The sequence below is a fragment of the Botrytis fragariae genome (assembly GCF_013461495.1).
Source record: "Botrytis fragariae strain BVB16 chromosome Unknown tig00000251, whole genome shotgun sequence".
NCBI lineage: Eukaryota > Fungi > Ascomycota > Leotiomycetes > Helotiales > Sclerotiniaceae > Botrytis > Botrytis fragariae.
Genome location: NW_023501003.1, coordinates 371041 through 383756, shown reverse-complemented (window position 1 = coordinate 383756; position 12716 = coordinate 371041). Strand labels below are relative to the sequence as shown.

At 41.3% G+C, this 12716-nt stretch overlaps 3 protein-coding genes across 3 annotated transcripts; 1 reads left to right on the top strand and 2 right to left on the bottom strand.

Annotated features, from left to right (window-relative positions):
- Nucleotides 1-753: 753 nt before the first annotated feature.
- Bfra_011701 (uncharacterized protein) lies at nt 754-1347 on the bottom strand (the record flags this gene model as incomplete). Its single annotated transcript, XM_037342027.1, has 1 exon — nt 754-1347. One exon carries the CDS (start codon nt 1345-1347, stop codon nt 754-756), a length of 594 nt encoding a protein of 197 aa, XP_037188107.1.
- A 6236-nt stretch (nt 1348-7583) lies between these two features.
- On the bottom strand, nt 7584-9033 carry Bfra_011700 (putative c-type cyclin protein; the record flags this gene model as incomplete). The annotated part of the gene is given in 6 exon segments (XM_037342026.1): nt 7584-8134; nt 8200-8409; nt 8464-8602; nt 8658-8687; nt 8936-9002; nt 9020-9033. 6 exon segments carry the CDS (start codon nt 9031-9033, stop codon nt 7584-7586), a joined length of 1011 nt encoding a protein of 336 aa, XP_037188106.1.
- Nucleotides 9034-9288: 255 nt separating this feature from the next.
- On the top strand, nt 9289-11668 carry Bfra_011699 (putative calcium dependent mitochondrial carrier protein; the record flags this gene model as incomplete). The annotated part of the gene is made up of 7 exons (XM_037342025.1): nt 9289-9517; nt 9604-9785; nt 9848-9873; nt 10099-10793; nt 10843-11008; nt 11061-11096; nt 11152-11668. The coding sequence occupies 7 exons, from the start codon at nt 9289-9291 to the stop codon at nt 11666-11668; spliced, it is 1851 nt and encodes a 616-aa protein (XP_037188105.1).
- Between the last annotated feature and the right edge of the window lie 1048 nt (nt 11669-12716).

Here is a 12716-nt window from a genome sequence, read left to right as displayed (position 1 = left end):
ATAATGACATTGGATCGAATTACATCAAGAACGCAATGTAAAAATATGCAAAAAACCGCATATATCCATCATGTACTTTAAAATCGCTCCAAAAACACAAGCCCAAGATACCCAACACCAGCTACAAGTTACGCTCACCCATACAAAGAGATATCGCGCTCGACTTTGTTCAACACACCCAACCAACACCATGGATCCATAATATCAAAGAGATTGAGATGAAATCTTTGTGTCCGACCCATGTTACCCACCGAAATTCAAACACCGGTATGCCTTTCTCCATGATTGACAGTGAAAAAAAGGAAATCGTTCTATGTAACTTTGAAAGATATGTCTTTTTGTTTTCGTAGACCATATGAAGTCGCCGCTTCATGTTTCCCACCCATTAAATAAAATGCTTATCCCAGAAACACCGTCGCAAAAGATATGCATATACGCTCAAAAATCAAAACCCCCATTACAGTGGGAAAACACCATCTCCTTATTTAAACAAAGGTATCGATATCTTGATGTAAGAGCGCCCATTAAACCATCTCAAGGAATGTATGAAGAGGGGAAAGTGTCGGATGAATATACAAGAGGATTCGTTGAGGTTGTTATTTGTCATGTGCCGTCATCCATCGGGAAGATCGATGTCGAAGAGAGGGGTAACCCACCAGAAGGAAGAGATTGATTAAGAATGCATAACACAGATTAAAGCGAAGTTAAGAAAACCAAATTTGCTAATGGGTGAAAACAGAAGCAGTCAAGGGTCTAATAAAATCGAACTGGAACTCTGGTTGATTGTTGATGTTGTTGCATTCTGGCGGGTGATACCGAAGTAGGTGGGCTCGACATTAATCCTCCGTCATTGGGGTTCACGATGGGAATGGCGTTTCTCCCAATACGTGTAGCTGAAGGTTGATGGATCTTTAATGCGGAAACGTTGAAACCGGATTGGACAAATGAGTGAGAGTTGGAGTTCAAGGAAAAGTTGGTATCGGGAGATAAGTTTATCGATACTTGTGTCGATGGAGGTGAGTTTGTAGGTGAGCCACTGGCCAAAGAAGAACGATCAGAACCACCATTGATTGATACCATATCTTCTTCGGTCAAGAGGTTGGGACAGAATTCGGCGTCATCTTCTAAATCGAATGATCTTGCGTACTCGAATGTTCGACGGTAACTCATCAACACGGCAGCTTCCTCTTCACGTTTGGCGATCTTTTGATGTTGTTTGGTTTGCTGAATGGAATTTGGGGGTTGACGGGTATTTCGGTTCCTTCGATTATGTACCGAACCATTTTGAGCATTGGAAGGAATCGTATGCTGTTGATGAGCGTTGAAGTGTTGATAGTAGGAAGACATTATCGGCTCATGTATGTTGGAGGCGGATAATGTAAGAGGAAGAGTGGGTGGTAAGATGCGGTGTGTGTTTTGTGATTTTGTGGTGTTGTGTTGTGCGGTGTTGTGTTATGCTTGGAGTGGAAAAGTGACCCGACCGGTAAGGCTTTGTGATGAGCAACAAAGGAATTTGACAGGATTTTTTGTTGGGCGGGGATGTTGACGTCTCTAATAGGATGGATGATGGAGTAAAGATATAAACAGATGAATTGAATCGATGAGAGATGTTGGAAGATTGATCAAGAGTTTATTGATATTGATATTAATATTTTAATCGATTGATATTTAATTTTTTTTGCTTGTTCCAAGTGAAGTTTGTGTGTGGAAGAAGGTTCAGAAAGGATTTGTGAATGAATTGCCGATAGAAATGAGAATGAGAATGTAAAATGTAAAATGTGGGAGAACAAGTAGGTTTACATGATGGCTGGGGAGGGGAAAGAAGCAGGACCTTAGTACCTTAGTGGCGAAATTGAAATGGGAAGTCACACTAATGGATTGAGCTAAGCCTAAAGATGTTTAGGATTGTTGATGTAAAATGAGAGCGGGTGGGTGTGATTGGCTGCAGAAGCGAGAGGTGAACATCATTAACTCCTTTGGCTCTAGTGTCGCGAAGGAATGGGTGTAATGGCGGTTTAAGCCGTAAGAAATTGGAATGGTCTCCGTACTAATAGTGCACCCGCTCTAACCCTTTTGAGACGAAGCTTTTGTTCCGAGCATATCATGCCACAAGGTTTCCATTGCCATATCATACACACCGGCAGACCTTGGGTGGACTCAACTCTGCCACTCTGCTTCTGTCACTCTGCCACAGGCCACACACACCAAGACCATTCTCACTCAGGACTCCAAAGCTTCTCTTCCACCATTCACAGGGCTCACATTCACGCACCTTCACGCACCTTCACGCACCTGCATGCCAAGTTTGCATGAAAAGGTGATCTCACAAGGACTAGATCAACAACAACACAACAAGCCCTAAGTATCTACACTTTCGGACCTTCCCACATTATTACTCTAGTCGGATAGATTGAAACGGAACGGAGACTTTTCCAAGGGAATCGAAGCAGCGTCAACGAATAGAAATGAACTTTCAGGGGAGTTTTACTTTGTAATCTGTTCATGGGACTTTTTGAGACTTTTGGGTTTGACATGGAAATGGCACTGGTGAAGATCGATTAACAGTACGGAGTACTCTTTTGGAATGTAAGAGTCTCATTTCACATCAAGTGTTCATCTAATCTCATAAATCATACTCGATCAACACAAAATCATCATCCATCTCACTGTATGTCCTCATTTCACAGACCAATCATCCAATAGATACTCACCTAACAAATAGCAATCTACCTCTCCAAAATCACCTCATTAGATAGATTCCCACTTCCATACTACACAGCCATACCTCATTTCTATCATCATATCCATCTCTTCCCAACCCAGACCAAATCGCCTGAAATGAAATCCCATAAAATTCCATATTTCTTTAATCTTAACCCACCGATCCATAATAGTCCGCCCATAGTCCATCATCCGTACATGCCTAAGCACGGAGTATTCAAGCCTCGAAATCGACATCGAACACCAATATTGAATCCTCCAAAATCGAAATTGAATACTCCATACCTCCCTCCATCTCCATATCTCCGTACCTACCTAGTATTTAATCATTCATGAGATTCATTACAGATCAGATTACCCGTACTCCGTAAGGTTAATTAATATGCAAAAATCCAAAAATAGATGGACAGATGAATGAATGAATGAATGGATATCTTCGGAATACTCGATGTAGAACAGTGTGATGGATGGTACATACTCCTTTTATACTTACATTACATTACCAGATCGATATATATTAAATAAATACATACAACCATAAAGTCCTGCATGTAAAAACTCCGTACAGATGAAAATGCTACCTATCTACCGACCTATCGACCTACCACCAGAAAAAGGTTATTATTCCTTTTCTCATGTACCACATCACTACCTATACACAACTCTATCTATCTCGCTTCTCCATTAAACCTATGTATATTCTTTCTTATACTCTATTCTCCGAATTGCGTATTATACTATTCGAGATGAAATGAAATGAGATGAGATGAATAGACAATACTTGACTTTCCTTTCCTTTTCTTTCCTCCTCCCTCTTCCACCTACCTACCTACCCACCAATCCAAGTTCCAAGCTCAACCTACGCCCAGTCTCGACAAAGACATGGAAGGAGAATCCCTCAGAAATCAAGGGTGCGGGTGCGGGTGCGGGTGCAAGCGAGTGAAGCATTTCCAGCATCTGATTTAATCAATCAATCAATCAATCAATCAACTTGTTAATTACCGCACGACTCAGGTAACCGTTTATAGTGGTGGCTAGGGATCTGACTATCTAACTATCTAACCATCTAACTGTCAACCGTCTAACCATCTCTATCGCTAAACAAAGAAATCATAAATACAATCGGTACAGTATGTACGGTACGTAAACGGATACCACCCCTACCAAAAAAGAAAGGAAAGGACGGAGATGAGTGTGTGTGTGAGTGGATGTGAGTGCGAGTGCGAATGCGAGTTCGTTTGATGGCATACTATGGCATACTATACTACACCGAAAACAGAGTAGAATTATGATTATCAGGGTCTCTCATTTCACGGCATACAGTATATATAGCCAGCATAGCGAGAATAGCATAGCATAGCATAGCATAGCATAGCATAACATATCTGTACATACGGGTACGTACATATTGCGAATATACTGATTGATGATTGCACCCCGGGAATGAGAATTGATCCGGAAGTATGTGAGTGAGAGAAAGAGAGGTTTACCAATACCAGGACTAATCATACCAATGAACCCCCTCACCCCATCGGTTCATCAGTGAGTGAGTAAGTGATTCGATACGATATGATACGATACGCTTGTGCTGTGGATGAAACGTTTTGTGTATGATATCTGATATAATGCAATGCAGGAGTTCCAGGATTGGAAACACGGGATTGGATATCTGAGAAGGTGGAATTCAATCAGGAAGAGAAGGTAAGAGGCTGCTGACTGACATACATACGGAGTACATGTTTACTTCTTCGCTACGCACCAGTGAGTCGTATGGCACATTCTGAATTTTACGCCTGAGGCATGTTTCTTTGCATTTGCATGAATGTGTACGCTTCGGTACTGCGCGGAGGGCGGTTATCATTTGGGGGGGTTGAAACGGGATGGGATGGATGGATGGGTAGATGGGTGATTGATACCCAATCATTCGATATTTCTTCGTAGGCATTTGGAGATGGGGAAAGGAGCTAGTGAGAGTAAATGAGTATGCGCGCATGGGGATTGATTGATTGATTGATTGATTGGGTTTGGGTTGGGTTGGGAGTGTAGTAGCATGATTTGGTTTGTGCATGGGATGGGGAATGGAAAACAGGAGAGGGAGGGGGAGGGTGAGAGAGTACCCTTGGATCGGTGATGTGATTGATCCTGAGTGTTCCAGATTGTAAACATCTTTTCTTTTCTTGGAGGGAGGGGGGTGTGATTTGTGGGATGGATGATTGAGAGTGAGCTTTGAGCGTGTGTTGGTCGGTAAGCAGAGGAGAGGAGAGTAAAGTGTATCGTCCACTTATCTCATCTCATGTTATTTCATCTCGAATAGCAGCATGATGTGCAATTCGGAGTACAGAATACCAATACAAGAAAGAACACACCTGTGCATAAGCTTAATGGAGAAGCGAGATAGTCAGAATTGTATAATAATCCGTCCGTACCGGTATATGCAAAGGAATAATAACCTTTTCTGAAGATAGTTAGACAGTACCATTTGCACGGAGTTTTGAGATGCAAGTAAGCATTGTAGATACTTTACTGTAAGGTGTAATTTGTGTATGTATCTCATATGAATACTCTATAGATACGGAGTATTAGGGTTTAGGTACGATGGAATGCGCCCGGGAAATCAAGAAATGCGTGAAGAAATTCGTGGACAATTGAGTGCTAGACTAGGTAGTCTAATAGAGTATTTACTTCTAATTTAATCTTTCCTCAAAATAGGGTTTGGAGAGAATTATATAACTGCAACTCCAACTTTATATTCATCCCTGAGAATAGATACTAATAAGTACTCTGTATTCTAAATTATACTTACTTACGTATTCAACAATATAATGATTAATGATTAATACACCACTAGATAGTTAGGTAGGTAGGTAGGTAGGAACAGACCCTAAGGATTGAGTAGGTCTTGATATGATACACTCTAAACGAATATCCAAACACCAAGCCTACTACACCACACCATGATACTACACTACACTAGTACCACACACACTGGTACCACCACACCACCCAAACATCCCCTCCCTCAATCATACACACCCGTCCCTCCACTCCACAGACTAGTATGATATACCCCTTCTAGTCCAGACCTCCGTCCCCAACAAAATACGCTAGGCGATCCCGACTTGATGGAAGGCTGTGTTGTATTGTGTTGTTGTGTTATGTTTATAGGTATGTACTTCCTTGATGTTTATGCAATGCAATGCAATGCGATATACTGCGTTATAATGCGTTATAATGCGATGATATAGATGCTATCCGTGCGTATGGGCGCAATGGATATGGATGGGGTTTACTTACTTTTTCCCCCTTGAAGTTTGAGGTTTGGAGTTTCTTTTGTTTTGTTTTGTTTGGGGCTTGAGTTGTGAGAGAGAGGAGAGATACTATAAATACCGCTTTTAGGTAGATAGGTAGATGGGTTGATTGGTAGGCAGGTGATATATACCCTACTTCGGCTTATATGGTGATGTATAGTTTCTATTTCTTAGTTTTAGTATTCCATGCCTATAGCATAGCATAGTATTTACAGTAGGATAGGATGGTATGCATAGTGTAGCATAAACATGTTTAGCATCTATCCCGCCACTCCACCCACCTATTTATCATCCATCATTTATTCATTTTCCGTTTCGTTTCGTCTCGTTTCATTTCTTCGAACTTTCCAGAGCCAGAGATTAGAAGCGAGAGGGAAGAGAGGGGGAGGGGAGGGGCATTCGTGAAAATGAATATCACACCAAGATGCGAAGATACACTCAGGGTATATAGAATAGAGGTTATACCAAGGTAAGGGTATACTTGCTATATGCATAATGATATATATATACCTATTCGTCCCATTCCATCCCAATCATTCCATCCCAACACACACACACACACACACACCATCTTCACACCCTCTATCTATACACTTAGGTATAATACAATACTAAATGAGAACAATTTTATATACCTACCCAAGTAGGTCTAGAACAAGCCCAAGTCCAAACCATCCGATCACGAGAATAAAAAAGCGAGGTTGAAAAGGAGTCACAAGTAAGTATAAACGAGTAATACACTACAAAACAAAGACTCATCAACAATACAATAATCGAGTCTATCTTCGCTTGACGAAATTCTCATCATATCATACATACACAACGAGTAAACAAAACGCAAATGTTTCTTCGAGTATTTTGCAAATACTCCATAATATTTTCTGTCTCCTGCACCCAGTCTCCGCTATCTTCAACCCCTTAAACCAATCACCTGTTATCCCCGCCACGTCATACAAAACACATTGTGAATGTCTTCAAAAACATTCAAATCGAATCCCAGTATAATATATTCTTCCTCCAAATTTCGAGACACGTGTCGATAATGAGATCAAATTTGCGACATGGAAATCTCATGATATGGGGATCTATCCAGCAAGGTAGCCAGTAAACTGCCCGATATGCAGTTACCAAATTGATCATGTGGAAATTGAAGAGAAATTCCGAATAGTGCTAGAGTAGCTGTAATCGATATGCCATGCCATGCAATGTAGTCAGGTCAAGCTTGTCCATAGAGTTGATGATAGGTCTTTCTAGTCTCCATAGCACTTAATTTTGGCCACGATTCTTTCTTCCGTGTATATCGGGCATGACTTCTTCGAAGGTTGTTTGGGTAATTGCCGGGATGAAATTCCACATTCTTCTGTTTCCATGCTGCCAACAAGAAGAGAATTTATGTTGCTCTAGCTCGAATATTAGAGAGGCTGTATAATTCGGACTGTGTGTAACATCCACTCCCCTCCTCTCTTTGCTTCATCGAATAGGATGTATCCGATGCATGCGACTGAATCACTTCAAAATCTCATCCATTTCGCATCCCATCTCATAAATTTGATTTCATTTATCCAAACCTCGGGCTTTGATAAATCGATTTATTTGTTCCCTTGTCAGCTTTTCATTGTAGTGTTCTTGAGCTTCATAAAATGATATCATTTCTTGCGTGCAATCAACAATCGCTTCGACATCAATGGTACTTTCAGCAAGCCAACTTGCTAATTTTTGTACTTTCGTTCTCCCTCCCTGCCTCTCAGGAGTTCCGCCTTTCGCTTGACCAGCGGTCGTTAATGCAGCTTGTGCGGCACTTGCAATATTGCTAGCCGAGGAACCACTAGCAGATTGAATTCCAGTCGCATTTGGGCGAAGTACGAGCGCTAGAAGAATAGCCATGATAGCAATAGTATGTGGCGCGTAAAATAGAGGTAGATCCGTCATGTAATGATCATTTACAATAGACCAAGCAAGATTGGATTCTTCTGCCGTTAGGGAGAAAGTCCCTTGAAGAGCAGTCAAACTCCTATAAGGATGATGGACAATCATTTGTGAACTCATTTCGGAGATCAAAAAGAATTCACATTCCCCAAGCCTCGAAGTATCATTACTGAAATATTCTATCATCGTCATTAGCGAGTTCGGTGATTGTGATGTTCACGATTGAAGGTACTAGGAAACATACCAGGCCATAATCCTCTACCTTCACTAACCACAAGTCTGATATGATGTGGACATTCTTCCATTTTACATGCCAAATATACTGCTGTTGCTAGAACTAAATATGGATTCGTTTTCCGAATTTCGACCTTTGAGTAAAACCGACGAATGTATAATTGTGCCGTGGCCATTGCTTGCTGTCGCACACCGAGACGTTTTCCAAGTCGAGTCATTTCTGCATTGAAACATCAATCATTTGTCCCTCCAAATAATCTGCAGCGGTTCATACGTTGGTTAAAATATATGCTCAAGTGTCTGAGTTGTGGCAGAGGATATGCCTGTACAAGAGCTTGATCTTCATCTTCAAGTTTGGATCGTAAATCCTCCAATTGTTCTCGTGTGAATTGCCAGTGTTTTCGTTGACTTGACTATTGAGAGATTAGCTTCTATCCTGAGGATGATTCTTCAACAAATGTAACTTACTTCCCAGTAGTTGGCAGCCATCGCAGATAGCTTGATGGCAAAGCGGTTTCTCTGCTGATACTTCGAACTTGATATCTCCAAAAGAGTCAAAGAAGAGGCACTAACCTACCCCAAAGCTCAATTAAATCTACAGAAATCACAATTTGTTCACTTTCTTTAAAGATAATCAATCCTTCAAGAATATATCTTGATCAATGTGGAATGAAAAACCGCCCGTTCACTGGACATTTGAATATAAATGAGGATGAGGATACAACTCTCGCGAGGCCGAGACTTACGATAGCTCCAAGGCTGACAAGGCTGGCTGTCAACGCTTGAGGATCTACATCGGGAACCCTGCCCCCACTACGGTAGTGTGATACAACCAATCAAGCATTTCTCATTGGTCAAGCTTAATCTTTTGACGGAATCTTGGAAGTTTGCGCTCTGAATTATTATTGAAACTTCACTTCTATGCTGCCTCACCTCGCATTAAAACTTTGATATGGTATGAAAGTTGAAGAAGAATATGCTCGCTCATTCGCATCGATGATAACCATATATCCTCAAATTTTGATCAGTTCATTGATCAATTACTATACGATATGATTGCGAAATCATAACCCCACGGCCGCAACTTAACAAAGATATCATGAAGCTATCAAAAGTAACCGCAGTGGCAGAAACCCAGAATGCTCGCGACGAGAGGGTTGAGCAGTTATGGAGAAAACTAGATACAAATCAGAAAGGGGAGATTAATTTGCAAGAGCTTCAAAAGGGGTTGCGGGAGATTGATCACCCATTGAAGAATGCCGGTGATATGCTAAGAGATGCAATAAAGGCTATGGATAAAAACGGAGATGAAGTTATTCAATATGATGGTATGGACCTTCAAGAAAATCTATACCCAATATCACTCCGTCGGCTTGCAGCTTCATATATCCTTACTAATTCTTTCACCCTCCAGAATTCCGAACTTTCGTCGAGAAAACCGAAAAAGAGTTATTCGCCCTCTTCCAAGGCATTGATAGGGATAATGACAATAGATTGGATAAAGATGAATTGCAAGTTGCGTTCAAGAAAGCTGGACTTACTATTTCGAAATCTAAATTAGACCTGTTTTTCGAAGAGGTTGATATGAATCATGATGTTTGTACCAAAATCACCGTCTTGAAAATCTACTATTGACCATTCTCTAACTTTACTTCAAGGGATTTATCACATTCGATGAATGGAGGTTAGTACTATCACTTCTTTTACGTCGAGTGAATGAACCATACCAGATGATGTTGATCTCTTACCAAACTTTCATTCTGTCTGGTTGCTATGTAGCCGCTAAAAACCCCGGCGAACCGTTGAAACTACCTAGTACTGGTAGCCATACTATGACCATATATTTTCTAAACTTCAAAATTATTGACTCATCTGAAAGTTAATCTGTCCTAATTAATGTTCTTTTTAGAAACTTCTTACTATTTTTACCCACTACAGCCTCTACCCAACCTTTGAAGGCCGTACTGTCATATTATCAGTCTGCAGTAGCTGTGAACGCCGAGGGCGATACTTCAATTCGAGAAGACACACTCGAAGGCTTAGGTACCAAAACAAATTTTCTTAAGCTTCTCTTTGGGGCAGTGATTAGTATCGCAGAATCGCATCGTGGCCGAACTCCTACAATTCAAATTGAAGAAGCACCTTCGCCCACTTCTTCTCACAACCAAACCGCAAACATGGCCATTACGAATGTACAAGCGATCAGTTCTATTGACTCTGTTGATGATGTATATGAACACATTGTCGACCCACTTCATCCACGTACTGAGACTATGGCCAATGTTATGAGGAGACGTCGGCCAGAGCTAACCCACGAAGTTCCTAAAAATTTAGAGTCATCAGAGAGATCAAGACTGACGGAGATATTACCTGATCCAGGCTACTTCGCGGCGGGTGCTATCGCCGGAATTTTCTCTCGTACAGCAACAGCCCCCATAGATCGATTAAAAGTTTACCTCATCGCCAATGTTTCTGCAAAAAGTGCACCTCTCGAAGTTGCGAAGCAGGGAAACCCGGCTGCAGCTGTTAAAATGGCTGGACAACCTATAATCCTTGCTATCAAGGAGCTTTGGAAAGTAGGCGGTATGCGTAGCTTATTCGCTGGTATGCTTATCCTAAGGTTTATTCTTACCACAAACTGACAAATAAATAGGTAATGGCTTAAACGTCATTAAAGTTATGCCCGAAAGTGCTATCAAATTTGGCTCCTTTGAAGCTGCGAAAAAACACCTGGCTCAATTGGAGGGACATGGTAATTCTAAGAAGATTAATCCTTATTCAAAGTTTGTTGCTGGTGGTTTCGCTGGAATAATGTCTCAGTAAGTACTTATGTTCAAGTCACATAAAATAACTACTAACTCTTGATCGCAGATTGGTTGTCTATCCGATTGATACCTTAAAATTCCGGTGAGATGCCCTTCCTACTCCTCATAATCTGAATATTGAACTCATTCGTGTCTAGTATGCAATGTGAAACTGTTGCTGGTGGCCTTCGTGGGAATGCCCTTATTGCCGCCACTGCGAAACAAATGTATAAACAAGGTGGAATTCCATTCGCATACAGAGGTTTGACAATGGGGTTGGTTGGCATGTTCCCCTATTCCGCTATTGATCTTGCTACGTTTGAAACTTTAAAGGGGTACGTGGCACGTCGAAATATGAAGCGCTTTGGATATAGTGAAGCAGATGCCATGCCAGGACCGTTTGCCACAGGCGCCATTGGCGCATTCTCGGGAGCATTCGGCGCAAGCATTGTATATCCAATCAATCTCCTCCGTACTCGATTACAAGCTCAAGGCACAATCCTACATCCTCCAACTTATACTGGAATTATGGATGTTGCACAGAAGACTCTTAAAAATGAAGGTTTTCGTGGTTTGTACAAGGGTCTTGCGCCAAATCTATTCAAGGTCGTACCTGCTGTCAGTATCACATACGTCGTCTACGAACAAGCCAAAAAGACTATGGCCTTAAATTAGAAGCGCTCGACATACTCGGCTTACTTGACACACTACTTTGTGTCCGTGTCGCATTGTGAGTTTCACATATTATATCCCGCAGGATTCAGTTGAAGGGGTTCTAGCAAGGGATCGGCTTTACAGTAACAATATCCTGTTATCTAAAAATGACCGAAATCAGTAATCGATTATATCAATCAGGCTCAGGCCTGTACCAAAGTAACAACAAATTAAAATCCGCAAATCGTTTTCATGTTTCGGTTTTTATGTCCTACACACCAGTACCCTAACGGCCTTTCCACCTTCCACCATTTGATACCACTGTTGCCGGGCAGCATCTTTAAACCATACCGTATTTTCTTTCCTTTATCAGCGTTAAGAGAACAGATCTGCATAAAACTGGCGTTTAAATTTACATGTTTCTCATTTGTCATCCACAAATCGGCGTTTTAGGGAATGGAGATATACCTATGGATGGTAGGATTTATGATATATTTGCAGGTATGCATTGCAAACTAGATGTGGTATACTGATTCTGTATGCGCGTGGAAGTGGATGGAGAGAAAGGAGCAAGGGGAATAGTAGAATGGTTTCCTAGATTTGTGCATATTGAGTTGGGGTTGTGTATCATGGTGATGATACACAACTCGGTACATTACATGTGTATGTATGTATGTAATTGTTTGTGGGAAATTGAGAATGAAGAATCTTACCTGCCCATGCATATATAATATGGTATGATGATTTGTGAGTGTGAATGAGGTGATGTGATGGTGACCGGTCTGGAATATCTGCGGATGTGTATGATGTCGTTAATAAATGTGGGTGTGATGGAAGTTCTGGGATACTGGGGAAATTGAGATGGGTATGTATGTATATGTATGGGTCGGAGAAGGGGGTAAATGAGTAAGTGAGTGAGTGAATTTTTATGGATAAAAAGAATGCGCGCTTGTTGGGAAGAGTTGTGGTAGGATTAGGGGGTGGGGGTTAGAGGAGATTTATGGAGACGAGGGCAGGATGGAAGAAAATGGGTGGTAGGGAGGAGATGGATTACGGATTACAGATTATA